At 39.6% G+C, this 26,095-nt stretch overlaps 2 protein-coding genes across 5 annotated transcripts; both read left to right on the top strand.

Annotated features, from left to right (window-relative positions):
- Window positions 1-685: 685 nt before the first annotated feature.
- On the top strand, window positions 686-3,458 carry LOC134181165 (probable hexose phosphate transport protein). The gene is made up of 2 exons (XM_062648385.1): window positions 686-1,495; window positions 3,216-3,458. The coding sequence occupies exons 1-2, from the start codon at window positions 694-696 to the stop codon at window positions 3,323-3,325; spliced, it is 912 nt and encodes a 303-aa protein (XP_062504369.1). The 5' UTR covers window positions 686-693; the 3' UTR covers window positions 3,326-3,458.
- A 1,919-nt stretch (window positions 3,459-5,377) lies between these two features.
- Window positions 5,378-25,834, top strand: LOC134181075 (DIS3-like exonuclease 2). 4 transcript variants are annotated; one of them, XM_062648276.1, is made up of 32 exons: window positions 5,378-5,433; window positions 5,493-5,571; window positions 7,186-7,283; window positions 8,739-8,804; window positions 8,887-8,940; window positions 9,175-9,285; window positions 9,659-9,817; window positions 9,983-10,048; window positions 10,109-10,187; window positions 10,251-10,338; window positions 10,435-10,534; window positions 10,591-10,635; window positions 10,698-10,766; window positions 14,157-14,196; window positions 14,256-14,368; window positions 16,278-16,337; window positions 16,761-16,808; window positions 16,871-16,939; window positions 17,011-17,068; window positions 17,398-17,447; window positions 17,817-17,873; window positions 18,102-18,181; window positions 18,917-19,040; window positions 21,802-21,861; window positions 21,945-22,028; window positions 22,143-22,290; window positions 22,619-22,710; window positions 22,778-22,816; window positions 23,586-23,690; window positions 24,421-24,537; window positions 25,391-25,456; window positions 25,516-25,834. In XM_062648276.1, the coding sequence occupies exons 2-32, from the start codon at window positions 5,496-5,498 to the stop codon at window positions 25,564-25,566; spliced, it is 2,472 nt and encodes an 823-aa protein (XP_062504260.1). In that variant the 5' UTR covers window positions 5,378-5,433; window positions 5,493-5,495; the 3' UTR covers window positions 25,567-25,834. The 4 variants fall into 4 exon arrangements, with proteins under 4 accessions (XP_062504260.1, XP_062504261.1, XP_062504262.1 ...); XM_062648277.1 differs by having other exon boundaries at window positions 5,410-5,438; XM_062648278.1 differs by lacking the exons at window positions 5,378-5,433; window positions 5,493-5,571 and adding an exon at window positions 8,413-8,486.
- The last annotated feature ends 261 nt before the right edge of the window (window positions 25,835-26,095 follow it).

The raw sequence follows: 26,095 nt of genomic DNA, 5'->3' as shown, positions 1-26,095 counted from the left end.
CAAATCTCCTTCAAAATTCGTCAGAGAGTAGACTCCGCCTACAAGCTTGCAGACCACGCACGTTTGCCTACTCTTTAACGCGCGCTCGTCCATTGTTGTTTGGACTCACTTGATTATGCAAATGTTTGCATAATTACTGTAGTACTACAGTACTACTACAGCTGATGATTTCTTTCTCTTAGCTAACTAGCGACCCTTACATCTTTGACGGCCCAGCAAAATAGTCAATATCATCAAAACGGCGTTGTCAGAAACTATCTCTAGATACAAGCGAGCTACTGTCACGTGACAGTCAAACCTAAACAAAACACTTTGCTAAACCTACTTTAGTATGTTTAAAGTATAACTGGTTCAACCAGTTTAGCTTAATTAAACCACTTGTTATTAATTAATTTGGCCTAGTTGCTAGCGGAAACCTTAGCTAATTAGAGACATATTAGCCTCGGTCTTCCAGACTCGTGTAGCGCCGATTCACGATAAAAGGTCTGGGAGACCGAGGCTAAAGACGTACAACTATATATTTACATGTATGTATATATAAATATACATGCAGTTCTAGTAGTATAACTTTCTCATAAATTCGTGTGAACGAAACCTCAAAAAGTGAGCTAAAACGACCCGAATAATTTACGAGTATACGACCGCGCACGGTTTAGTGCCTCCGAGGCATCCTTCCTAGCTCTGTTCCGAGAGATGGCAAATGATAGAACGAAACTATGGAAACGGCTGCTCGTTGCCTCATTCTTCGTCGGCTTCGCTTCGTGTCTCTTTACGCGCAAGACATTCGCCGTCTTCATCCCGCTTCTCATCCACGACCTGCAGTGGCGCGAGAGCAACATCGGAGCCATATCGAGCTCGTTCGTCATCGGATTCGCACTCAGCCAAGTCGCACTCAGCACGCTACCCAACAGAATAAGCCTCCGATGGGTTTACACCGTCTGCGTGCTCGGCAGCGGTTTGATAAACATTCTGCTTGGCCTGTTTCATCATTCTCTGTTGTCGTTTGGCGCCTTGTGGCTTGTTAACGGTTTCTTTCAAGGCTTCGCTTGGCCTTCCATCGTACGGATGACGACAGCGTGGTATTCGGCTGACGAACGTGGAAAGATATTAGGAATAGCCGGAGTCGGCGGGAATCTAGCGGGCATGATGGCTCCTGCTGTTTTCCAGTTTCTTGCTATTTGGTTCCGCGGATGGCGGCAGGTATTCGTCATAACAGGAGTTTGTAGTGTAGTGATATCCGGGATTGTGGCGGTGATTACCAGAGGATCTCCGGCGGAGGTTTTGAAAAATGTTTCAAACGATGCGCATGCGCACAAGAAAGAGCAATCAAAATTAAGTGAAACGACGAAACGGACTTCGATGAAAACTGTCTTCACGAGTGGTCTGTTTTGGGTCATGTGTCTGTCGCACCTGCTGTGTAATTTCGCCAAGTGTGTTCTTTGCGACTGGACACAGCTGTACTTGATTCAAGACAAGAAATGGGATCAGGAGCAAGGTGAATGGAATTATTCATGATGGATGATTGTATTTCTGGCTTAGGTTTGACTGTCTGTTTGTCTGTCTATTGTCTGTCTGTTTGTCTGTATGTATGTATGTGTGTATGTATGTATGTATGTATGTATGTATGTCTTTTTGTCAAGATTATTTTCTTCATAGGTATCAACTACATACAATAGCAGCAAATACACTACATGTACATGAATATCTCAAAGTCCAGAAACAAGGCCCAAACAGCAAGCCCTTGATTGTGCCCTAAAACAATGAACCCTTTAAAACTTTGCAAGACAAGGATGGAACTGTTTTGCAGTTTTTAGTCTGAGAATGCTAAAATTTGTCCAACATCGTTCTCTCTGTCTGTCCGTCAGTCAGTCAGTCTGTCTGTCTGTCTGTCCATCTGTCTCAGTCTGTCTGTCTCTCTGTCTGTCTGTCTGTCTGTTTGTCCAGAGTGCATACAAGAATGCAAGTCATTTGTTGGCTGTAATGATGGTTGCATTAAACAGGCAAGCCAGATGTAGCTAGACACTAACATAAACATTGATTTAGCTTTTTCAAATAGTTTCATGTTGGAGAGATGTGAACTCTTTGAGAATCACTGCCATTCATATATCGTTCATTTTTGACCTGATGATACTTCTTATGATTCCTTGGTAATTTTTTCTAATTACAGTATTTTTCACTGTGTTTTTTCTTTATACATTTTTACATACGGGTTACAATAACATGCACACAACTTTTGGTCTGCTTAGGCACACTCTTGTGAATTAGCCAGTCCATCTCTTTGTACAGTGTGCGTGCATATACGACCATTGATGACTACATAGGGCACGATGTCGTAAGGTCAATCGGCATGGTTTCATTTATTTCTGTTGAGTCGGTGGGAAATTGCCAATGGCTGATGCATTTTAACTGCAACTCAAAAAATTTTTGAGACCAAATTTTAGTTCAACAGTTGTTAAGCAAGTTGAGAGTTACTTAGAATAGTACATAGTATCTGTTGTCTAAATACACTAATACCTTGGTTATCTGGCCCTTGAAGTTTCGGGCACATTGATCTACCGGGCAGTCACAGTGATCACATGCGAAAAGGTTTTTTACATGAATGCGCATGCACAATTTGCCATGGAAATGGCGACCAGTAAGCGGAGGCGGTCTGTCACTGAGAAAAAGATAGAAATCATAAGAGAAATTAAGAAAGGGAAGTTTCAATGTCGTGTAGCTGAGATTTTTGAACTGCTGAAATCAACTGTTGGTGTCATTTGGAAAGATCATTTGCCACGTGTTCGATGCAGAGGACTTGACTGTTGCCAAGTGGCTGTGTATTGTATGTGGATTACCTCTTTTTGATGACGCGTTATCAGGGTGGTAATTGACCCTCTGAGATATGGATATTTCCCAGTTACGGACAGTGTCCGGTCTCGGGGTGCCCGGATCAGCGAGGTATTATAGTAATTGCTATTGCTTAACAATGAATGGAACAAATGTCTAGAAAGACTGATTCAATCATAGTTGGTTGAGATCAATTCCTTCTTGTTAGTTACAGATAATTTCTCTCTACTGTGACAATGTGTTTGTTTGTATATATCAAGCCTGATGTTGCATCCTTAACCAAACAATGTATTTTTCTGGTTGTTTGTCAATGCATAAAATCATAAAAGTTTTATGAATAGTTATTGTTTCTGCGTGTATGTAATTGTTTTTGTATCTTTGTTTTATAGCTATCCTGACACTGGGGGCATATGAGTTGGGCGGTGTGGTTGGCTGTCTACTTGTTGGCTTTCTTGCCGATTGTCTTATGAAGAGGGTGGATGATATGCTCAATTTGTAACGTGAATGTATTGAACAGCATGTATCTGATTAGTATGAGAGTATGGGTTCGTACGCGAGGCTACCGATTGTCATCGCATTTTCTTCAGCAGCAATGGTAGCACTGCAACTGTTTCGAGATGCTCAAGGGCAACACACGGTGTGGAATTTGTAACTCTAAATAATATCATTTAATCAAGGATAAATATTTTATTACTGTAAATGTTTGAAGAGCACAGAGTGCTAATTTTTATGGGAGATATCTAACCTCCATGCATTTAAAGCCACCCAGGGGTTGTCATTTAAGGAGGGCTTTATTGTATGATAACATTCGTTCAGACCATGTCTGGCAAAATTCAGCGCGACAAAGAGGCAGCACTGTAGATTAATAATGCATGTTCATAACACGTTGATCTGCTGCATTTACAATGGCTAGATTAGCCGCATGAAATCTTTTGGTTTGCTTTTCACAGAACTAACAATTTATACCACATTGCATAAACTAATCGCACTGGCGATGATGGCAATGCACAGTTGGTGGACATAATGTCGCCCTAGGTTTCAGAGTTTGAATCCAACGCCAATGATGTGAAACGCTAGGCATGCTGCATTCTAGAACAAGCAATCATACTCACAAAAGTAGTCAAAATGGTGGATTTCTAGTTTTCTTATTTTCCATATGTGCACATCAAGGTGCTTTATTAAACCCCATTCAAGATCTCTCTGCCACGCTGTTGTCCTGCATGGTTTGCTTTGTTTCTTATCACTTATTCATGCAGATTAAAACAAGGCTGCCTGCTGAAACTTTCTTTGTTTGACTTTAAGAGGATTAACATTTGGCAAAGCATTAGAGATGTATTCTGTGTATATGTGTGTATTCAAGTGTGCATACAGTAGTCTGTGTTGTACGACAATCTTGATGTGCGACCACCTATTTATGACAAGATTGCATGGTCAATGACTCATGCCCAGACCTATGAGTACAAATGCACCTTAATGAGAGACCACCTCTTTATGCTACAACCCCAGTTTGATGGGCTTTGGTGTGTTTGCAAACAGGAATCACCAATGTACCACTAGTGTGTGTTACAGTTTTTACATGAGATTGTACTTGTATACAATTTGTATGTTGGCATAGCACTCAACTGTTGTAGTCGTTTTAGTACTGTGAGCAGCAAGGAAATCTACAAAGACTGTATTTTGGTTTTTTCTATTTGAGTGTTCATATTCGTGTTTATGTTTACAGGCTCTGATTGTGATTCTCTTGTTTATTATGGGGATGTGTTTGTATGGTCCAATGGCCCTCTTTGTGATGGTTCCTACCGAAATGGCACCGCCCAAATTAGAAGGACGTGCTTATGCTGTTTCTGAGTTGTCAGCTCAAGTTATGTTTGTGTTTAATGATTGGTTGTTACATGTTGACAAACACACACACACACAAACACACACACACACACACACACACACACACACACACACACACACTTGTAATGTCATTTCAGACGTTGGGTCTGTATGTTGGAATTTGTGTTATAGTTGGTGGATTCCTAGCTGGATTTCCTATCAGTCTGCTGATCATTTCCTACGACTGGAGTACTGCAATGTTTGCCATACAAACGACTGCACTATTAATGTCGTTGGCTAACATCACTCTACTGATACTTTACAACAGAACAAAACAGGCAGTAAAAGTAGAATAGGCAGTCAACAGGAGATTTTGTTGATCCAATGGAATAAGCACAGAATGGAAAATTTTTCACAGTTCGGTTGTAATATGATTTTGCACTATATTTGGCACTTGTGTAATAGATCTATTTGATTTTGAAATAGATTTAATGATTGGTGTTTACTTTACACCAGTGACTGACACACACACACACACACACACACACACACACACACACACACACACACACACACACACACACACACACACACACTGGCACACACACACGCACGCGCGCGCACACACACACGCACACACACACACACACACACACACACACACACACACACACACACACACAACACAGACTGGCACCTTGCGCGCGCTACACGAGGCATGTGGGGTAGCGCGCTTACCAGTTACAACTGCTGTTACACGTTTCTTTCTCGTCAGCCTGTGAAGCGGTGAGGTACTTGGATTACGCAGATTTGCTAATTTTATCAGCCATTGGTTTGAAATGTAGGCGATGAGTAGCAGAAAAGGGCAAAGTAAAGGTGGGAAATCGTCATCAGCTGCTAGCTCGTCACACCAGCAAGGACGAGGTTTGATTGCCGTTATGGCGAACTGTTATGGCGACAGAAATTGTACATACACAGAGAGACGGACAGACAGACGAAAAGACAGGACGACAGAAATTGTAGACACACAGACAGACGAAAAGACAGACATGCCGTCACATGGGATGATGTATACAAACTAGAATTACCGAAACTCATTTTTCGTAATTAATTAATTAGTATTTGTTGCTAAAACTACTTGAATTGATTTATCTGCTGTTATGACAAGTGTCCTACAACTGGAGTTTCAAGGGAAGCAGCCTGCTTGTATATAGAGACAATAATTGAAGTAGTAAAATCGTTCATATGTTGAATGACAACATTCTCCTTTTGATTATTGAGAGCTTTCAGATTTTATTGTTTATTCCCATTTAAGACCCACACCCTCTGTAAGGTTTTAATAAGTAAGGTGCTTTTTTGTGTGACTCCAGGATCTCCAGCCTGGTTTTGCTTATGATGCCTTGTCACGTGACTGCTACAGTACAAGTTCTCTTACTACACCGGCAACTTCTGTATACTCTGCTGATTGGTTGAAATAGTAGCTCAAGGGCGAGGCAGACTGAAGCGTCTGGTGAAAGGGGAGCTCCCAGTTGGTGGTATACTGTTTACAACTCTTACCTGTGTTGCCAAAGGAGTTAAGACAGGGCAGTAGCGCCGGTTTCTATCAGGTCTACAGTCGGTGGAAGAAGCAGTCGGCAGTTGGCATTATATACTTTGTACTGTGATGGTTGGGGATACTGGGAGTCGCTCCCGCCTTTGGCAATGACAATTACAGGGAAGTCTTCTATAAAAACCCTTTGATAGAACCTGTCCTCGAAAAGAAGCTGTATTTTTGTGTCACGTTGTATGCAGACAAGCTGCTCTCGAATAGTAGCCATGTCTAGTATTTGTGACAGACTTAGGGTTCACGTGCTTTTGTGCATGTGACGTATAGGTGGTGTATACACTGTAACAGTGTGTAAACTACTTACTGGTATCTGTGGATGATGTTCTGATGAAGATGAAGGACAATGGGGGTTGTGATTCGACGTAGTTCTTGAGCTGGTCTGCATTTACGAGGCACTTTCTATGTCTTTATTATATCGTTTTGGCAGATTTGAATGTGAGGTGAATAACAAACATGAACATATTTTGAAAATTGAAAATTTGTGGATACTGTAATTGTGCCTGCAGATGACGCCCTGTCTTGCAGATTGTGGCGATTGCATTTAGGCATGTCTTTCCTGAAAGTGCAGATATGCTGCAGTTTTATGCAAGACTTTGTGGCATTTGTGGCTGGAGTTGTTTGTGAGTGTAGTATGAGGCATATGCAATACAGTGTCTGTTTCCCAATGCAGCTGGAAGAGCACTAGAGAACAAGGCACTTCTCTACCTAAGATATAATCGACATAAAAAAAACTTTCAAGGGCTCTAATAAAATTTCCTTTTGTGATTATAGTTAATTGTAAAGGGCACTTTAAATAGATCCTTTATGGTATTTCATACTTTTGGCATCAGACTAATTCTAGCATCAGAGTGAGGGCACATTTGCTCATTGTTTACTAAATTATTTTACATACTCCCTTGTTGGGAAGTGAGCTAAGTTGTTAATTATTGCAGGCAAGAGCTCCAAGGAACAGAAAACGAAACAGAAATCACAGGAGGATGTAGCACGTAGAAAGCAGGTGAATCGAGCTGCGACAAAGAAGCTAGACAAGGTAAGTAGATAGTTTTTGCTTTTTAGTAAGTGCCTGCGAGCATCAATCAGTTTTGCTATGTTGATAAACTTGTATTTCTCTGTATACTATTATGTATTTGTTGTTACCGTTTTTATGTGATCATTTGTTTTATATTATGGTACAAGTCTGTAAATAATTTGTCTCGAAATAACACTTACATGTATGCCCAACAGTAAGTAAGTATGCACATTCCACCCGTGATAACGCCTCTGCTCGAAATGTACTTGGGCCTATGGCAAGCAACACTGACTGTTATGGAGACAACAGTGATGTGTAGTTTATCTTGGACATATTTTGGATGCAGGTTCTGTTTTGTAATAGTACTGGTGCTATTTGTTTGTCGCTGCATTTGTTGTCTTTTGCTGAAGCGATTCATAGAAATTGGGTCTGTATGGTGTACACATTTTCTGCTTATTTTTACTCTGAGAGGAAAAAAATTATAACTGTATACCAAACAGTCATCAAATTGTGCGAAATCGTATGCCTAGATCTGCAGTGATCTGGGTCCCTGTTATGGGGCCATGCTCTTGTTGTTCTATACCTCCACCTTTTGAAGCATTATATATGTGTGTGTGTGTGTGTGTGTGTGTGTGTGTGTGTGTGTGTGTGTGTGTGTGTGTGTGTGTGTGTGTGTGTGTGTGTGTGTGTGTGTGTTTGTGTGTCTGTGTCTGTGTCTGTGTGTGTGTGTGTGTGTGTGTGTGTGTGTGTGTGTGTGTGTGTGTGTGTGTGTGTGTGTGTGTGTGTGTGTGTGTGTGTGTCTATGTGTGTGTGTCTGTGTGTGTGTGTGTCTGTGTGTGTGTGTGTGTCTGTGTGTGTGTGTGTGTGTGTGTGTGTGTGTGTGTGTGTGTGTGTGTGTGTGTGTGTGTGTGTGTGTATGCGTAGGGCTTGTTTATGAATATTTTTTATTGTATCGCATTTGGACACATGTTATGCCGTGTATTGCTGCTTTCTAGCATTTGAGTGAAGATTTTCAAGAAATATTGTGTGATAAAGCTTTAGTCTGGTTTACACGAGTTCAATAAATTATGACTTAGTTTGGAGTCGGGCTATTGAGTCGAGCTGCATCCTGTTTGGATTTCCATTATAACAGCAACTGCATGTTTTCTAGGACAAATTTGATGTGCGGAGATGGCAGTGCAAGCCAATCATGTGGCGTCGAGAATGGCCAGTTGTGTTGTTTTTGTAAGTGCATGCAGACACACTAATGTCACTCATGATGAGACTTTCACTCCGTAAAGAGCAATTTATGGATTTCAAAGTCCCGCAAACATTGGAGCTATGCAAAATGGGTTTAATAGAATTATTATGTTCATGATGGAGAGTACTTATTATTTTTGAGACAATGGGTCTAACCCAATGTTCATTATTGCATAAAACTTCATATGCATTTGGTCCACGGCTTTCTTATGCTTTGTTTTTGCATGATTGTTGTAGCCATTCAAACCTTACATAAGTGCAGAAGATGTATCACATGGACTGAAACGACAACAATTAATCAAAGTGAGAGAAACTTGCAATAGGATACTTTAATTGTTGTAGTTGAATTAATTGGTATTGTTTATTTGAATGTTCAATGTTATAGTCAACCATTCGAATCAACAAGAAGAACTTTGAGCAGTCATATGTGATGGATCCTGTGAGTGTCTGGAAGCAGCTGATTTTATGTTGTTTGGATGCTCGTGTGTGCACACACAGCGACATTCACACACACACACACACACACACACACACACACACACACACACACACACACACACACACACACACATACACACACACACACACACACACACACACACACACACACACACACACACAGAGGCATGCACGCTTGCACACATACTTTTTCTTATTGTTTTGTGTTTCACAGGGTGGTGGAACCGATATCTTCATTCCTTCTCTTCATGCAAGGAATCGAGCACTTGAAGGTGACCTGGTGGTTGTCAGGCTGTTGTCATCTGTACCACCGGCATCAGGAGAGGTAGGCAAGTTATGTAAAATGATAATTATAGATTGTAATACTTGTTATTGCAAAGAAGGGCTATGCTCACAGCAAATGGATAGACACCACTCTTATACAGTTATGCACAATAGACATGTTACTTTGCTGCACAATATTTAGCTCTAATTTGATTAATAATTTTGTTAAATAATTAGCCTTATTAGGCTGCAGATCCTACACCATTGAAATATGTTGGTTAGGAAAGATATGCTCCACCTCTCAGTTGGTTTTCCTTTTATTGCTTTTTGATTGTAGCATACCTACACTGTTTGTTACAATTTGTGTAATGACAAGTAAGTTTGCTGTTGAGTATGCTCATCGATATATATGAAATTATTTTTTTGTGGATCAGATGGTGGCTGCTGCTGCAGCTGCAATGGGACATCTTGATGTTTCTGAAAGCGGTGAGAGTTCTAGTGGTGTGGAGGAATCTGGAGTTACTGACGTAGAAGGAGCAGAACAAGGGGATATGGTTGATGGCAAGGGAGTGGTTGCCCAGAGGATTGGAGAGGTGATCTTTTGTATACAGCTACTCATATTAGATGTGATTGTCATTTAGTGTGTGTGTGTGTGTGTGTGTGTGTGTGTGTGTGTGTGTGTGTGTGTGTGTGTGTGTGTGTGTGTGTGTGTGTGTATGTGCATGTGAATTCATTTTACGTTTAATGACATGTTTTAGGTTGTATTCATTATGGAAAAGAAACACACACGTGCTGCAACTGGAAACATTAAAGCATATGATAAAGTACTGTCTCATGTCGAACACTATTGCTATCCATTGCACAATCAACTCACCTTTTTATAGGCAGATCAGACGGCCATCTTTGCACCATCTGATCATCGGCTACCTCGTATTCTGTTTCCCTTGTCAGAATGTCCCGAAGGTTGCTAGTGCATGGAATGTGTCACTCACATCTTGTGTTAATGATCGTTTGTGTGCATGGTAGGATTCTTGAAAAGACCAGGTGACTACAGTAACACATTGTTTGTAGCAAGAATAACAGGATGGCCAGCAGACTCTCCATTTGCTCATGGGTAGGTTGACATACGTTTTATGTGTCGCTTAGTGTAGATACGTTTATCAAATATTATCTATTGAATGTGGGATTTATTATTTTGCATTGTTCTCAGCCATATGGCGCGAAGCCTTGGCGAAGCAGGCGAAATTGAACCAGAAACAGAAGGATTTCTTGTAGAACACGGCATTGACAGTGAAGACTTCTCTCTTGAGGTTTTGTTGCTTATTTAACTTCATTTGTATTGTCTTATGCAATCTATGACTTGCAGGTGCTTGATTGTCTTCCTAAGAATCTGCCTTGGACAATACCAGAGGTTTAGAACTGAATTGATTATTGTTTGAGTGTGTGACAAATTAATTGATGAATTTGATGCAGGATGAATATGGTCGACGTCGTGACTTACGGTCAAATTGTGTCTTTACTATTGATCCTGCAACTGCACGGGTATTCATTGTGATTGAATGTGTTTCTGTTGTGCACAGTGATGGTACTGCAGTTTAGACTTCAGTTATTTTCAATGTTTGAGTGTTGTCATTTAATCTCTATTTATTTTAGCTATATTTAACAAGAACCCTTCTTTTCTAATTGACCCTTTTCCAGTTCCGGGGACTTTGTAGTAACCATATTTGGTTAGAAACACGCCTTTGCTCTCTAGCTCTGGGATTTTTCTGTCTTCTTGGGCAGGATCTTGTTAGATGCTAAAATGCCAATGACTTGTTTTGTCGTGGTTGTCGTAGCTACTTTGCAGGAAACAAGTAGCTGTAACTGGAAAATTTGAATAATCAATGGTTTCCGCCTTCTGGAGCTCCTTCAACTTCCTCCTTTGAGTCGCATAACAAGAACCTTTCTTGCCGCATCATACGTCCGGGCGAGAAGTTCTAACCATGATGCCTTCACTCTCTAAGTAGATACAAAGTTGATTAGAATTAACCCAAGAATTTGTCAAGTACTGTACGATTTCACATGTTCCACTTTCCTGACACCCAAATGAGCCATGTCATGGGAAGCAAACCACCTATGAAGCTCTGATGCCTTGCATTTCAATGGACTGGTGGCTAATTTGGCTCCAGGAATGTCGTCTTCCGTCAAACGAATGCGATTCAGCATTAGAAATCTCTTAACCTTCGCTAAGTGATTTACCATCTATGGTTACTACTAAACCTCAGCATACCGAGTTCACAACCGGAAACTGGTTAAATGGGTGTGAAATAATTGGATTACAGTAATTGAGTGTTTGGATTGCTGGTTATAGACACATTTTATAGAGTAAAATTAATTAATTAAGTAATATAATTTATGTTAAAAATAGTTATGGGAATTACTGAGCTTGGGCACTTTATTATTTATTTGAATTCATAACAAATGGTCAAAGTATTCTGGAGATTACAGTTTGTAGTTACTGATGCCTAATCAATTTTGAAAGGACCAAACACATTTGGCATGTCACATGACTTCTGCTAACAAGAATAAATAGTTTTGGTTTACTTTGAAATCATTCATTGAATTTCCTTTATACAATGATTCAGTAGAGATCATAATAATTTATGTATATTTTAATCAGTGACGTCTTGGTTAAAAGGAAGTTACGGGATGCCTGCAAATGTTTAACGTTTTCTAATCCCAACAATGTTGGGATTGATGATATTCCAACTACACTCTTGCCTCTGATCAGAAATAATCTGAAACACTGCAGTCACACAATGACTGAATGCAGACAGTTCTGTAATGACTGTAAACTACTATTGCCAAATAGGATTTCTTTGACTCTGCCAAACAGAGTCGTTTGCATACTGATTGATATAGAGAAAGCATTTTGTTTAGTTAAATGCACAGTATATTTGTAAATCGTCAAGTACAGTGGTAATTAAAAACAACAGAGTGTTGTCATGTAGGCATTCAAAAACCATCTAGAAGCATTGAAAATTCTTTCTAATTCAATATTTAATAGTATCATATTGACATCAAACAAACATTTTAAGTATGAACAGTATACCAACCCACTCACCCAGAAGCGAATGTTTGGATATAAGGATGTGTTCAGCATTTGGAGATGCCACTAACAAAATAGATGGGACTGTTTAGTTTTGCAGTTGCTCATAACTATTACATGTTGTTTCTAGTTCGACCACACTTGTATTGCAAGGACAGCAAATATTGAAATTGAGGAAACCAATTGTTTACTAGCTCATCTTGAGTAATGATGTCACATTTTTTCAGTTGTCATTTGGTATTGATTTATTCTATAGTTTATTTGCATATACAAGTGTTCTCGCCAGTACCGTCAGTACTGTCATTTTGACAGTTAGAACTAGGAAGGGACGTTTGGGGAGGAGAACAAAATTATTGATGGTTGAGAAGAAAATTGGACAGCCTTAACACACGTAGTGTGGGATGTCTTCCTACAAGATCCATTGTGGATCTAAATTTAATACATTTATCTTTATTGGTCTTGATGGTCTCGACATCACTACAGAGCAATCTCATGACATCTAACTTCTTTGGGCGTTGTCTCTTTGTTAGTGTTTGGGGACAATTCCGATTGATCTTGCACACGTGATTTGCTACTATGTACTGTAGTAATGAGACTGTGGTTGCTGCAGGTTTGCCTCGAACTTTTAGACCAGAGAGTGCACAAAGCGTGTAGTAGTCTGGACCACAGCAATACTAAAATGATTTTGGAAGTACTTATCAAAAAGTGATGCTAAATGGTAGTCTAACAGCGTAGGATCGTTTCACCTAGATCAACATATCATTTGTAAATGCCATGAGATCTCACGAACGAAGAAGATAGGTCTGCTGTGTTAGCGGCGATATCATAGTGGATGGCATGACTCTTTGATTCTTTGGCAGACCGCTAGCTAGTCTAACCGCTCGACTAGCGATACTACCGCTCACTCTGTTGTGAAAGGTGATGGTCTAGCGACTCTGCTGTGCATGTCCCGTCATCGCAAGCTTGAAAAGATGGAAGAGCTGAAGCTGAAACTAAGAGCGCTTGCACGCACATGGATAACTCGGGTAGAGTTATGATCACTACTCCAACTAACTTGCATTCACACGTAGAACAAAGGTAATTAGATGCAGAAGACCTAAAGTAGGGCAAATACATCGACTACTTGAAGTTCCTGCTTGAGAATACGAAAGCAGTAATGCCGATAGCAGAACACAAGAAGGAGAAGCCATTTGTTCGTTGGTGCAATCGACTGTAGGGCGTGTTTTTACACATATTACTGTGTGTCTTTGCTTTACTAGCTTAACCCGCGCCTAACTTGGTTAACTTGGGTTTACTAAAATTGTATTCACATGACTGGGGTGATAGCTAACCCGCTTTGACAAGTTGTAGTTATGGGATAAATGGTCAGAAGGCATAGCTATGCTTTATTAGTATTCCTATACTATTCGTTAACCTTAAGTTTGACCGCACAGTAGCCAATGTATATGCACAACTTACTCTTTTAATGCTCAGCTCAAAATCCCAGTTTTAATTAAGTTAAGTTAACTTGTCATTGTAATAATCTAGTGTATTATCTGTCTGTTTGTGTTATGTACAAGGTTATGTTTAATCAGGTTTATTTGACAAGTTCTAAGTGGCAATTATATTGAATAGTCTAACGATCATGCAGTAACTAATATACATGCATCAGACTCTACGTCGTACAACTAGGGAAAAGGTAATGTAAAATTATGATTGTATCACCAAATATGTCAACATTGAACATTTAATGATGCCGTCATCTGACGTCATCTTATTTGATGCCGTCATAGTGACAGTTGGCAAAAAATCCTGGCTAGAACACTGTACAATGTGTTTTGATAAAATATTTTATTATGTGACAGGATCTTGATGACGCTTTACATTGCAAGCGACTTTCTAGTGGTATGAGCTCTCAATCATCATTGTGTCAAACCTTCTTGGACATTTCCTATTTGTTCCAGGATTGTTTGAAGTTGGTGTTCACATAGCAGATGTTAGCTACTTTTTGCGTCCTCACACTGCTCTTGATCGGACGGCAAGGCAGAGAGCAACCAGTGTGTATCTAGTACAGAAGGTAACAGACTTGACTGTCTACATGACATTGTGTTGTGTTATGTTTCACAAGAATAACTTGCATTGGAATAATGCAAAATTTTTTTAATTGGACAAAGTAACTGTTATGCTAAGTGAGTGAATTGTGAGTATAGTTTCTATATTATGACTGTTTGTTTGACACGGTTCAGTTTTAGCACAACTCTGTAGTCTTTAGAATTGTTTTTGTGAGTTACACTGTACAGCAGTATGAAATCAGATTGCTCTTATTATGCGTCACTCAATGTTCCGCCCAGGGTTTTCAGAGTGGTGGTCGGGTATCCACTGCATTAAGGGGTGTGGTTTATTCCTATTTCAGATATCTGGGGAAAGAAGTAGAGTAAACTCCCAGATAATCAAGCATTGTTGCAAACAGACAAGGAAGTGCCAAACAGAACATATTGCACTGTTGATGGTCCATGATCTGAAAGAGTAAACTAAGAAAGCTGCAATGTCTGTCAACAGTTGACGAACTATGTTGCCCAGTCTCATGTTTAGACTATGGCAAGGCTTGACGTCTGCCATCCATTGGAACAAGTAAAACTCAAGCTAAGCTCAGAAGCACTACAGTGCAAACTCTCCGTGTGCAATGCCTTTGCAGCTTCAATGCAATTAGACAGATAAAATTTAGAAGTGCGTGAGAAAGAGACCGACTTCCAGTCATGTATTCGCCTCAATCAGTGATCACGTGTTACACTGTGGCCTAGCAAGTCGGTCGGTTGGTCATACGTACATACTAAATGGTGTTACTATATCTAGCATTTCACGCTTCGGTAAAGATGTATTGGTGGTCAGGAACATGTGGATTGATGGTTGGTTTTGTCGAGTGCTGGTCGGGCCTGACCACCTCCGACTACCGTGGGCAGAACCGTGGTCATCCACTCTGTTAAATGTTAATACCATAATGGCAGTTTTGTTAAATAATGAAAATATTTATGCTGAATCTTGAGTCTTTCAAACGATACAGTTTGGGGACTTATGATGATTGCCAACTCTAGGAGCAAAGTGTAATGATGCTCATAGCAGCGGTGATACAATGTGTCTATAGGTAGATGTAGTTGAGTTGTAAACTATTATACAGACAGCCAATTGACTTACAGCAATGTCAACTGTGTATGTACATTTTATTAAGTTATAGTGTAACAAACAGTTATGTATTTGACTCTGCGGACTACTTTGTGTATTTTTCTTATTTGTTTGAGGCATACTGATAGATAACAGCAACTTTCTGAATATTAAGTGTAACATGTATTCAAGGTAAAACAGTAAAATGAGGATTGTGTGTTACAACAGTGGTGCAGATAGCAAAGGATGCATGAACGAGAAACACTGCTATGAGACAGCAAGATTGCAGTGCGAACCCTTGTGCTAGGTACAAGTACGTGTACAGTGCAAACTTTTATTCTTGTCTTGTACTATTAATCCAAGTATTTTAGTCTTTAGTTGATAGACATGACTACATGTTATTCGTACATTAATTTACTTTTATCTTGTTGCCTTTAAATTCTATTTTTCAACAGTGAATTTAGCAGGGTTGCTTGGGATTTACAGCTCACTCTTCGAACATCTATGTTGAGAAGACAACTTCCATCTCAAACATACGAATGTTTTTCTTTGTTGATTTGATGGTGATGAAGGCACTGCTGTTGATAGTGCTGCATTTTGCTTACTATATATGTGATGAACTTTGTGCTGTACTGAATCAAAGTATACAGTCCCTGATTGGGCTTTTAGTTTTGTAGTGTTGTGTGTAGAAAGCCTAGCCTGCAATTGAAATTAATTATGAGGTAAAGAGAATGCTTTCAGTAGAGCAGTGCATTTCAATGGTGTTGGATGGTCTTGTGTATGATTGCTGTGTAGGTTGGTAATGGTTGTATATTGATTTTCTGCAGGTGATTCCTATGCTGCCACGTTTATTGTGTGAAGAGTTGTGTAGTTTGAATCCTAATAAGGTGAGGTATGTGATGGATTGGGGATTGGTTTACTATTACACAGAAACAGCCGCAAATGGAAACATTGTTATTATTTCTCAAGTGCAGTACTTACATGCACACACACACACACACACACACACACACACACAAACACACACACACACACACACACACAAACACACACACACACACACACACACACACACACACACACACACACACACACACACACACACACAGTCACTTACACACACACAGACACTAATTAAGTAGTAGTTGCTGTTACACTGCCGCTCTCTACTTGCAACATTCTCTTGGTCTTCTTCTACATATTTAGTCATGCATTGTCTTCTGCCTTGTGTTTAATAAATCAATAGCCATAAAACTGACTTAATTAATTAAAACCCAAGTTTAATATAAGGTTGCTATTGCTTGTTTTAGGATCGTTTGACATTTTCTGTCATTTGGATTATTGACAGTAAGGGCACGGTAAGATAATAATTTATGCCAACCAATAACTATTAGTATATATAGTGACTAAATTGATGCAGGTTCATGAGGAATGGTTTGGTAGATCTATTATTCGTTCATGTGCAAAGATGGCATATGCTCATGCTCAAGTATGATTTTTGTATTTATTGTGTATGTGCATCTTGTTTCAATTTTAAGCTGTTGATGTGGTTGGTTTCAGCTAATGATTGAAGATGCCGAAAGACAGTGGTCTGAAGATGAGAAGTTTGAGATATTTGGTGAGCAGCTACACTATATGTGTTGACATACTACTCAGAACGTGCAGCTCAATCTGCATTTATTGCATTTCTATACAGTAAGATACTAGAGACTTTTGAGTTTTGTACTCTGAAGTCCACACTAACTACACTGTAGCTAGGACTCCCCAGCTAACCAGCTAACTATTTACGTATGTATTCATGAAACTACATTCAGGAATTGTTTACAGATACTACCAAGCATATTATATTAATGATCTAGTCAGTCATTTGGTTTCTTGTGTTTGCGTCGTTGTGATTGATTCTGCGTGCCTGACTTAATGATTAATTAATTGTTTGTATGTTTTTAGGTGGACACACTATTGAGGCAATCTCTCGCTGTGTTCGAGACATGCAAAAGGTTTGTCGGCACACTACTTTTTCACAATATCAATATGCTCTATGAAGTTCTTTTTATGCATGTGCAAGCACATGATGGATTATACTAAAATATTAGTTAGTAAGATTGTTCAGAGACTGACAGTTCAAACAGATGAGCAATTTCTGGATTCTGAGAGTAAAGATGAGTGCTAAGAAACAATGTAATTCTTTAGGCTTATGAGTACTGTATGTACATTTAATCACATCTAGTGCTGTAATGTCCCATTGATCACCTATGCATGCTTGCACATCACCCTAGCTGCTTGTGCATGCATACTTGTACTACATATATGGTTGCGTTTAGTCAGTATATGCAAAGTTAGGGAATTGCAAATATGCTTGTTTCTAGATTGCTCTAAATCTCCGGCGGAAACGGTTCAGTGAGGGTGCTCTCCGAATTGACCAGGTCATTGTCAAATAATGTTTGTTGCTATGCATTTATCACATGTTATAATGCATACACAAGCAGCTGTGATGATTGACATGTCATTGGGAATCTCTCTGAGATAAACAGATGATAACGACAGACTGAGCTGTATTTGCATGTGTGTGCGTGTGCGCGCGTGCTTGTGTGTGCTTTTGTGTCCATGAGAATTAGCATCCTTTTCGTTTCATTATTTTTGTATATTTGCAGCCAAAGCTGAGCTTTTCTTTGGACCAAGATTCTGGACTTCCCAATGGCTGTGGAGTTTATCAGTTGAAAGACAGTAACAGGTGCATCTTGCAATGAATGCTGTAACCATTTATAGGTTAGCCATTAACGTGGCTTGCACTCTGCTATTTTTGTAACTCAAGGGCATATCGCAACTGTAGTGGTACTAGTTAGGTTGTATGTTGTGTTGACTGTGCATTAAGGAGAATGGACATACACATGCAAATACACACATGCATGCATGAGTGCACACACATGGTAAAATAGTAAATGTAAGGACCTGTTTGATTAGGTCGCAATTACAGCTGTAAGGATGGACTCTTATACACTGCTCAGGAGAACCTTGTGTCTATCCCAACAATCTTCTGGAGCCTGTCTAAGCACTTACAGGAGCATGCACATGAGAAGCCAACTGATTCATAGTCACTTGACGTTTTACTTAGAATGTACTTGCTGCTGTTTAAAGTGACAGTCAGTGGCTGTTGCCACTCCAATCGAAGACCAGTTACTCATTTATACTTCTGAGTTGAGACAAGCAAAGCAGGTAAATTTGGTGAATTATGCCATAATTCACCACTAAGAATCGAACTTATGACGCAAAGGTCTCAGATGTTTACAAACTAACCAGTAACAAATAATCAAATGAATGAACAAACAAGTAGACAGAAACTTGTGATTGAAATTTTTGGATCTGAATTTTATCTTTGAGCTCTTAAGTTGTTCACATGTTATATTTGCTACAACAAGTTGTTACACGTATGGCTGTTCTGCTTTTGGAGGCTTTTTGTGTATTTTAGATTGATTGAGGAGTTTATGCTTTTGGCTAACATGGCAGTAGCACGTCAAATATATAATTTCTTTCCTGATTGCTCGTTGCTGCGTCGTCATCCAGCACCACATTCCAACAAGTTGGATGAGCTGGTCAGTAGAGTGTAGCAAGTATAAGTTGTGTAAGTTACGATGTTTTTAGGCACAGACTTGGAAAGACTTTTAAGTACTGACTTGAGTAGTGTGTGTGTGTGTGTGTGTGTGTGTGTGTGTGTGTGTGTGTGTGTGTGTGTGTGTGTGTGTGTGTGTGTGTGTGTGTGTGTGTGTGTGTTCCCAGATGTCGACAGCAAATGCCCAGAGATTGTAAGCTTTGTTGTCGTTGCCAGCCTATTGTGAAGAACGACAGCTACTGTGATAGCTACAGTGATTCATGAGTTGTCATCAATCTACGCAAGTGTTACTTCTTGCAGCTCAATTATCAGTTCATCAATGCAATCCTGTGTCTGGTCGTTTATCTGTGGTTTTCTGGTTCGAACAGTCCATCAGTGGGCTCTCATGTTTCGTCAGAGTGAGCGTCCAGTCTGGACATCCGGGCGTTCACTATAATCTCATCTTGTCGAAATTCTCCTTTAACGAATTCTCAACAGGTTGTCAAAGTTTGTGTTTTGAACTCACAGGAACGTTCCAAACGCTATACAACATTATTTGAGGTGCTCTTTGTGTACCAGTGCAAGTCAATCTAAAACTGAACTTGCTTCTCTGGCCAGGCTCATTAATATCAAGATCGGACAACCTGACAGTTTTGTTTTGTCTATTTATGTAAACATTGTTCGGGATTTGTTAGATCGTAACTGAGCAGCATAAAAGGAATGTGTGTGTATGTGTGCATGTGTTCGTGCGTGCATGTGTGTGTGTGTGTGTGTGTGTGTGTGTGTGTGTGTGTGTGTGTGTGTGTGTGTGTGTGTGTGTGTGTGTGTGTGCATACACACGCACATGCATGCGTGCAGCTGATTTGCCAAGTTTGGTGTAAAACCAGCTGGTGCATTCGAACGTTATCATTTACAAAAACAGGACATGACTACGCTGACACACAACCACCATCCCGACACTAATTCATTTTAATAATGTTTTCGATAATTTTTACCTTGAAGTGTTTGGACAAGAGAAGATAATTTCATAGTTTTGAAAAATCATTTGTTGTCTGGATCTAGTGACATTGCGTTCGTGAAACAACACATGTTGGCTGAATGGAAAAGCCACATGTTCAAAAGTAACAATAAAGATACTAATATGATTCAGACAGTAGACACATTCACAGTAGTACTTGTGCATAAATGTACTTGTAGCAACAGTAGACCAGTTCGTTACCATCTTGGAGTGCATGCTTTCAGAGACTACGTTGTATGGCTCTAATTATATAAATGCATATTTATGCAAGAATTCCTTGAGAACAGTAGTGCTAAAAATAGAATATAGTAATAATTTGGCGTGCTTCTAATTATTGGTGTTCAAAAAGAATTTGTGGTAGTAACGTATGTGTCTTTTTTAGTAATTACATCATGTTACTGTACTTGAGTCACATAACTTGTTACAGACGACCACTCGTGCAGACGAGGTGCATTTTTGATATTATAGTATATGCCCATGCTTACCAGCACACGATTTTATCATAAGTAATGCATAATTTCAAGAAGAATATATATATAACCGCCCTATGGGCGAAACACTGAACAATAAACTGCATACAGACAGCATCCCAAAAAACCAGTTTGTGAGTGTAGCACATTTTAAAGTTCCACTTATGTCTAAGATGAGATAAGACAAAAGTGTAAACAGTAACAAAAATTTGGAATGTAGGTAGTCAAAGGTAGAGAAACAGTAACATATCCAGAAGCAGGTGTCACCAAAGTTGACAAGGCACCACCGCCGTAGAGTGATATTGCAGAAATCCTTGACAACCTCAAGAGACAGGCTGACTGATGGAATAGAAACAAGACATAATTGAAGAAGATTGATAGTAGAAAACCGAAAAAATGACGAGAAGGTTCACCAACAGTTGACACCAACGTTGACAAGGCACCGCCATTCAATGGGGATAATACAGAAATCCTTGACGACATCAGGGACAAGCTGACTGGATAAGTATAAACGGAAGAAGATTGATAGTAGAAAGGAAGAAAGAGTACGTGATGAGAAGAAACACCAACAGTTGACACCAACGTTGACAAGGCACCGCCGCTTATTAGGTATATTGCAGAAATCATTGACAACTTCAGAGACAAGCTGACTGGTAAAGAATAAAACGAGATAACTGAAGAAAGTTGACAGTGGAGAAGAACAAACAAAACAACATGACGAGCAGAATCACCAGCAGGTGTTACCAATGTTGACAAAGCACCGCTGCCTAGAAGGGATATTGCAGAATGCTTTGGCAACTTGAGAAACGGGCCAACTGGTAAATCAGAAACGACAACTGACGAAACTGAAGGAAAACAAAGAAGAAAAAGCATAGAAATAAGTGAAGTAGAAGGCACAACCAAAAGGAGAAAACACCCAAAGCACAACAAAGCGTTCACTTCAAGAAGGAGGACCGTTGACCACAAAATGGATTGACGCAAACTGCCACTGCGGCCGAAGCCGCCAATGGTGTCTTCAAGATTTAACTTGTGCTCCTCTTCTCTCCTCGCAGCTGCAAACTGGAAAGTAGAAGACGCAGTCAGATCGATCATATATACGGGATATAATATATATATATATATATATATATATATATATATATATGAACCGTTTGCAACTTGAAAGTGCTTTATATGATGCAATTGATATGTTAATACCGTGTGGATAAAATTACACTTTAATTCTTGGTCTGTAATGGGCTGACAGAATATAATTCAATTGTTGATTTGTGTTCTAGGTTAGACTCTGTGCTGCTTTTGGTATTAAGTTGGATGCTGGCAGCTCAGGATCACTGCATGTACGTGTCTTACAAGTGCTGGTTGTGAAATTTGGCACTTGTTGCCATCTACCGGTAGTATTTCTAGAAATTGTGTGTTGTAGGCCTGTCTCCACAACCGTTCCAGTGAAGATGACAGTCTTATGAAAGCTCTTGTTCTTTCATCATTACTATCCCGATCTATGAAGGTTTGTTTATTGCATGTGTGTGTGCTTACTTGTTTTTATGTTTGTGTTTGTGTTTAATTAAGAGTTTTTCACTGTGCTTTATTATGAAAAACTCTTTACTTTGTCATGCTTTAGGTGGCAAGATATTTCTGTACTGGTTGTCTGGAAGATGTTAAAGCATACAGGCATTACGCATTGAGTGTTCCACTGTATACTCATTTCACATCACCAATTCGTCGGTATGCAGATGTCATTGTACATCGGCTGTTGGCAGCATCACTTGGTGAGTGTATGTCTGTTTCATTGGTAAGCAATTATTGTGCCTAATAGGCAAATGGGCATTTTGACTAGAAAGGCTGGGTTGTCACACACACACACACACACAGACACACACAGACACACACACACACACACACACACACACACACACACACACACACACACACAGACGCACACACACACACACACACACACACACACACACACACACACACACACACACACACACACACACACACACTGCACACATGCACACATGCAACTATGTGAGCACATCATATATGATATGGTTAACCTGGTCTCTGATATTGTCATCTTGCACGTGGCACTAGGTATTGATGAGAGATTCACCGAGGCTGCCGATGTGGTGGAGGATATTGCAGAAAAGTGTAACGAAAAGCGAATGGCTGCCAAGCGTGTTCAGGTAAAACACATGTATGCATGTAACAGTAAAGGCTGTCATTGAATGTTGACGAATTTGTTTCTAATAGGAACTGAGTAGTGAGATGTTCTTTGCTATTTTTGTGCGGGTACGTGTCATTAATTAACAAATTTTAATTTATTATGTTTTTGGTTTAGTTACCTTAGACTTTGCAGGCACAACGTGAGCCCACGTATAAGCTTTCCTTGGATCACCAGGTTGTACCATGTATAGGCCCATGCTTATGTATAGGCGCAGGACTCAGGAGTCACTAGAATGATCACGTTCACACATGCATAGTTGTAGGAATTTTTCAAGGTTGGGAGGCCAAACACGTATCTTATATTATATTGTAGCATTTGGTAGTGTAGGAGGTAGATAAATTATCCATGGCTGTAGCCCCTTTAGCCTAGACTTGAGCCGGACTGCTCTTCCTACTGTCCCCCATGTGTCACTCTGGAGCAGAGAAAGACTGGCATCATCTATTGGTTCAACTTTCTGACATGCCAATTGTCTAAACTACACATTTTAGCTGTGTGTGTGTGTGTGTGTGTGTGTGTGTGTGTGTGTGCACGTGTGCACGTGTGCGTGTGTGTGTGCACGTGTGCGTGTGTGTGTATGTGTGTGTGTGTGTGTGTGTGTGCGTGTGTGTGTGTGCATGTGTGTGTGTGTGTGTGTGTGTGTGTGTGTGTGTGTGTGTGTGTCTGTGTGTGTGTGCGTGCATGTGTGTGTGTGTGTGTGCACGCGCGCACGTGCATGTGTCTGTTTGGTGTCATGTGGTAGTGTTTGATTGTGTGTTCTGTTGTTGTGTACGTGGTTTGTGTATGTACTATGCTTATTGTGATAATGGGTGACATCTCTCTCTTCTTATTGAACAGGAGTGTGGCCCTCTATTCGAAGCTGGCATAGTGGTAAATGTGTTGGACAAGTCATTTGATGTTTTGGTACTGAAGTTTGGTATCGTATCGAGAATCTACTGTGAGGTACATGTACACCCTTTATCATTTTGTTTGGGTGTAATGCTATACTACTTGCTTACACCAGAAAATTTTTAAACATTAAACATTCTGTCTTGAATAGTTCGAATGTTTGTGACTTTTCTAATACGATTTCCATGTTTTCATGTGCATGGCTTGTAACAAGCTTGGTTGTACTTACAAACCGAGCCTTTAAGCTAATATTTTGGATTTTTATTATGAGGCCATGTTTAGTCGTAACTTCCAATTATTGCTCAGGAATGCAAAGCTAGATCTGCTGTACATTAGAACTAGAAGTAAGTACATTACAGTACAACCTCGATTATCCAGACTTCTCCAGAGACAGGTTAGAAGTCCAGATAATCAAAATTGATAAATGTCAACTAATTTTCCTTCACTGTGGAAGACCACGCTCTCACGTTTTGGTTTCCACATGTATTGCACATTCATGTCACTAGCTGCCTGTTTATTAGATTACTACATTTTCTGTTGTGTATTCGCTCATTTGTGAGACGTTGTACCTAGTACGAAGTGACATTATATTGTAGTAGTTTCTTTTTCTGGGAACGCACAAAGTTGTCGACACAGAATTTGTCTGGATAATCGAAAGTCCGGATAATTGAGGCTGTACTGTAACAGCTGTAGCAATTTCTCTACAATTGTGACACTGTTGTGTACAGCTGCAGGACTTCATTATTAGCATTTTGAATTTAGGTTTTGTTTCTTTCTAATACAGCAACTACCTCTGAAGTCTTGGAAATGTGAAATGGATGGCATAAAGCCTAGTTTGAAGATTGTTTGGAAGGCACCTGAAGTAAAAGCTGCTGATCGAGAAATAATGGTTTCCAATCAGGTGAGATAATTAAGGGCAGTTCAAATTGAAAACTAAAGAGTATATTATATATATATATATATACACACCCCAATCTTGGCCTTTCCATGTCTCTTCACGAGTTGTTATTGCTGCAAGGCTCTGGTTGGAAATCAAGATGTTTCCCTCTTTTCATTCCTTCTTTTTCTTCAGTCCTGTGCAGTTGTGGTAATTTTTCAGTCCTACATCACCTTGTTGGTAGGTGTTTAAGTCCAGAGCTCACGCATAGACCCAATCCAGGCCTATTGATTGAGAATAGTGATGCTATGAGGGAGATGAGGTGCAGTAGTTCTTGTGAAAACCGTCTTGGTAATGTTTTTCGTTGTAGTTTCTGGGAGGGAGACATGCTTATATTGACATAACAGTTAAACTCTTTGCAGCCATTGTATGTGAGAAAAGCAGGAGTTAGGGCCAGAGTAGCAAGTGAAGAGCAAAGTTTATTCACTAAGAAGACAAAGTTCCTGCTCCTGGTGGTCTATTTTCTCTTTGGTGATGGAGACCTTGTGGTTATGGTCTCTATTCAGCATCAAAACTCTGAAAGCTATAGTTTCCAAACCGTCAACAGTCCGTGGCCTTACATTCCATCATACCTTACAAAATATGATGCAACAACTTGCTATTCAAATGTTGAAACATAATTCGAGAATGTTTCATAAGAGAATTCAGATTAAAGTACAGGACTTTAATAGTTGGGACATACCTACTGTAGGATACTTTAAGATATGTTGGCTTGGGATGTTTGAGGGATTGTTTGGTAGATTGTTTGTGTTTAAATGTTTATGAATAAACAAGGTTGTATATGTTTAAAAATATATTGATAATGCATTTTGTATAGACTTTGACTCTTTTTACGCCTGTCAATGTGAAACTTTTTCATAAAGGAGAATGTCTAAAATTTTCGGTGAGTGAAACATTGAACACTCAATTTTTGTAATTTATATAAGGACGGTTGACTTTCAGGCTCTGATTATCCAGCCGTGTTTGGAACAACAGGGCAATTTCATTGATTGACATAACTCTCTCACTTGTGCCACAAGAAAGCAGCATTTTTCTTCATATGGCGGTGTAGTGCCCAAATTGAATATTGTAAATCTACATACATGTATTTATGTGAGGTGCGTAAACAGCATTGTATTGGACGTGTGAATTTTATAGAGGATAGATAGTATCGTTGCAGATAGTCTGACTGGTTTGTCATGCATGGGTGACGTTTATATTTTTGTATTATGTGATTATGTGAACATGTTAATTGCAATATGATTAATGATGTCTGTTTACTAAAGGGCTTAGTTGGCTGTTGTGTGAAAGGTTAGAAATATGTAGCTTATATTTATCCTTCTAATTAACTTGTCAATGTACCTTATCCAAGTCTACAGAGGTGATCCAGGCTAAGCGTTACTTAGACCAACACTAAGCAGTCAACTTATTTTGTGTGTCTGTGTGTGTACGTACGGGCGTGCATGTGTGTGTGTGTGTGTGTGTGTGTGTGTGTGTGTGTGTGTGTGTGTGTGTGTGTGTGTGTGTGCATGTAGTATTTTGA

The sequence above is a fragment of the Corticium candelabrum genome, chromosome 6, assembly GCF_963422355.1.
Source record: "Corticium candelabrum chromosome 6, ooCorCand1.1, whole genome shotgun sequence".
In the NCBI taxonomy this organism is placed as follows: domain Eukaryota; kingdom Metazoa; phylum Porifera; class Homoscleromorpha; order Homosclerophorida; family Plakinidae; genus Corticium; species Corticium candelabrum.
This window is presented reverse-complemented; position numbering and strand designations above follow the sequence as displayed.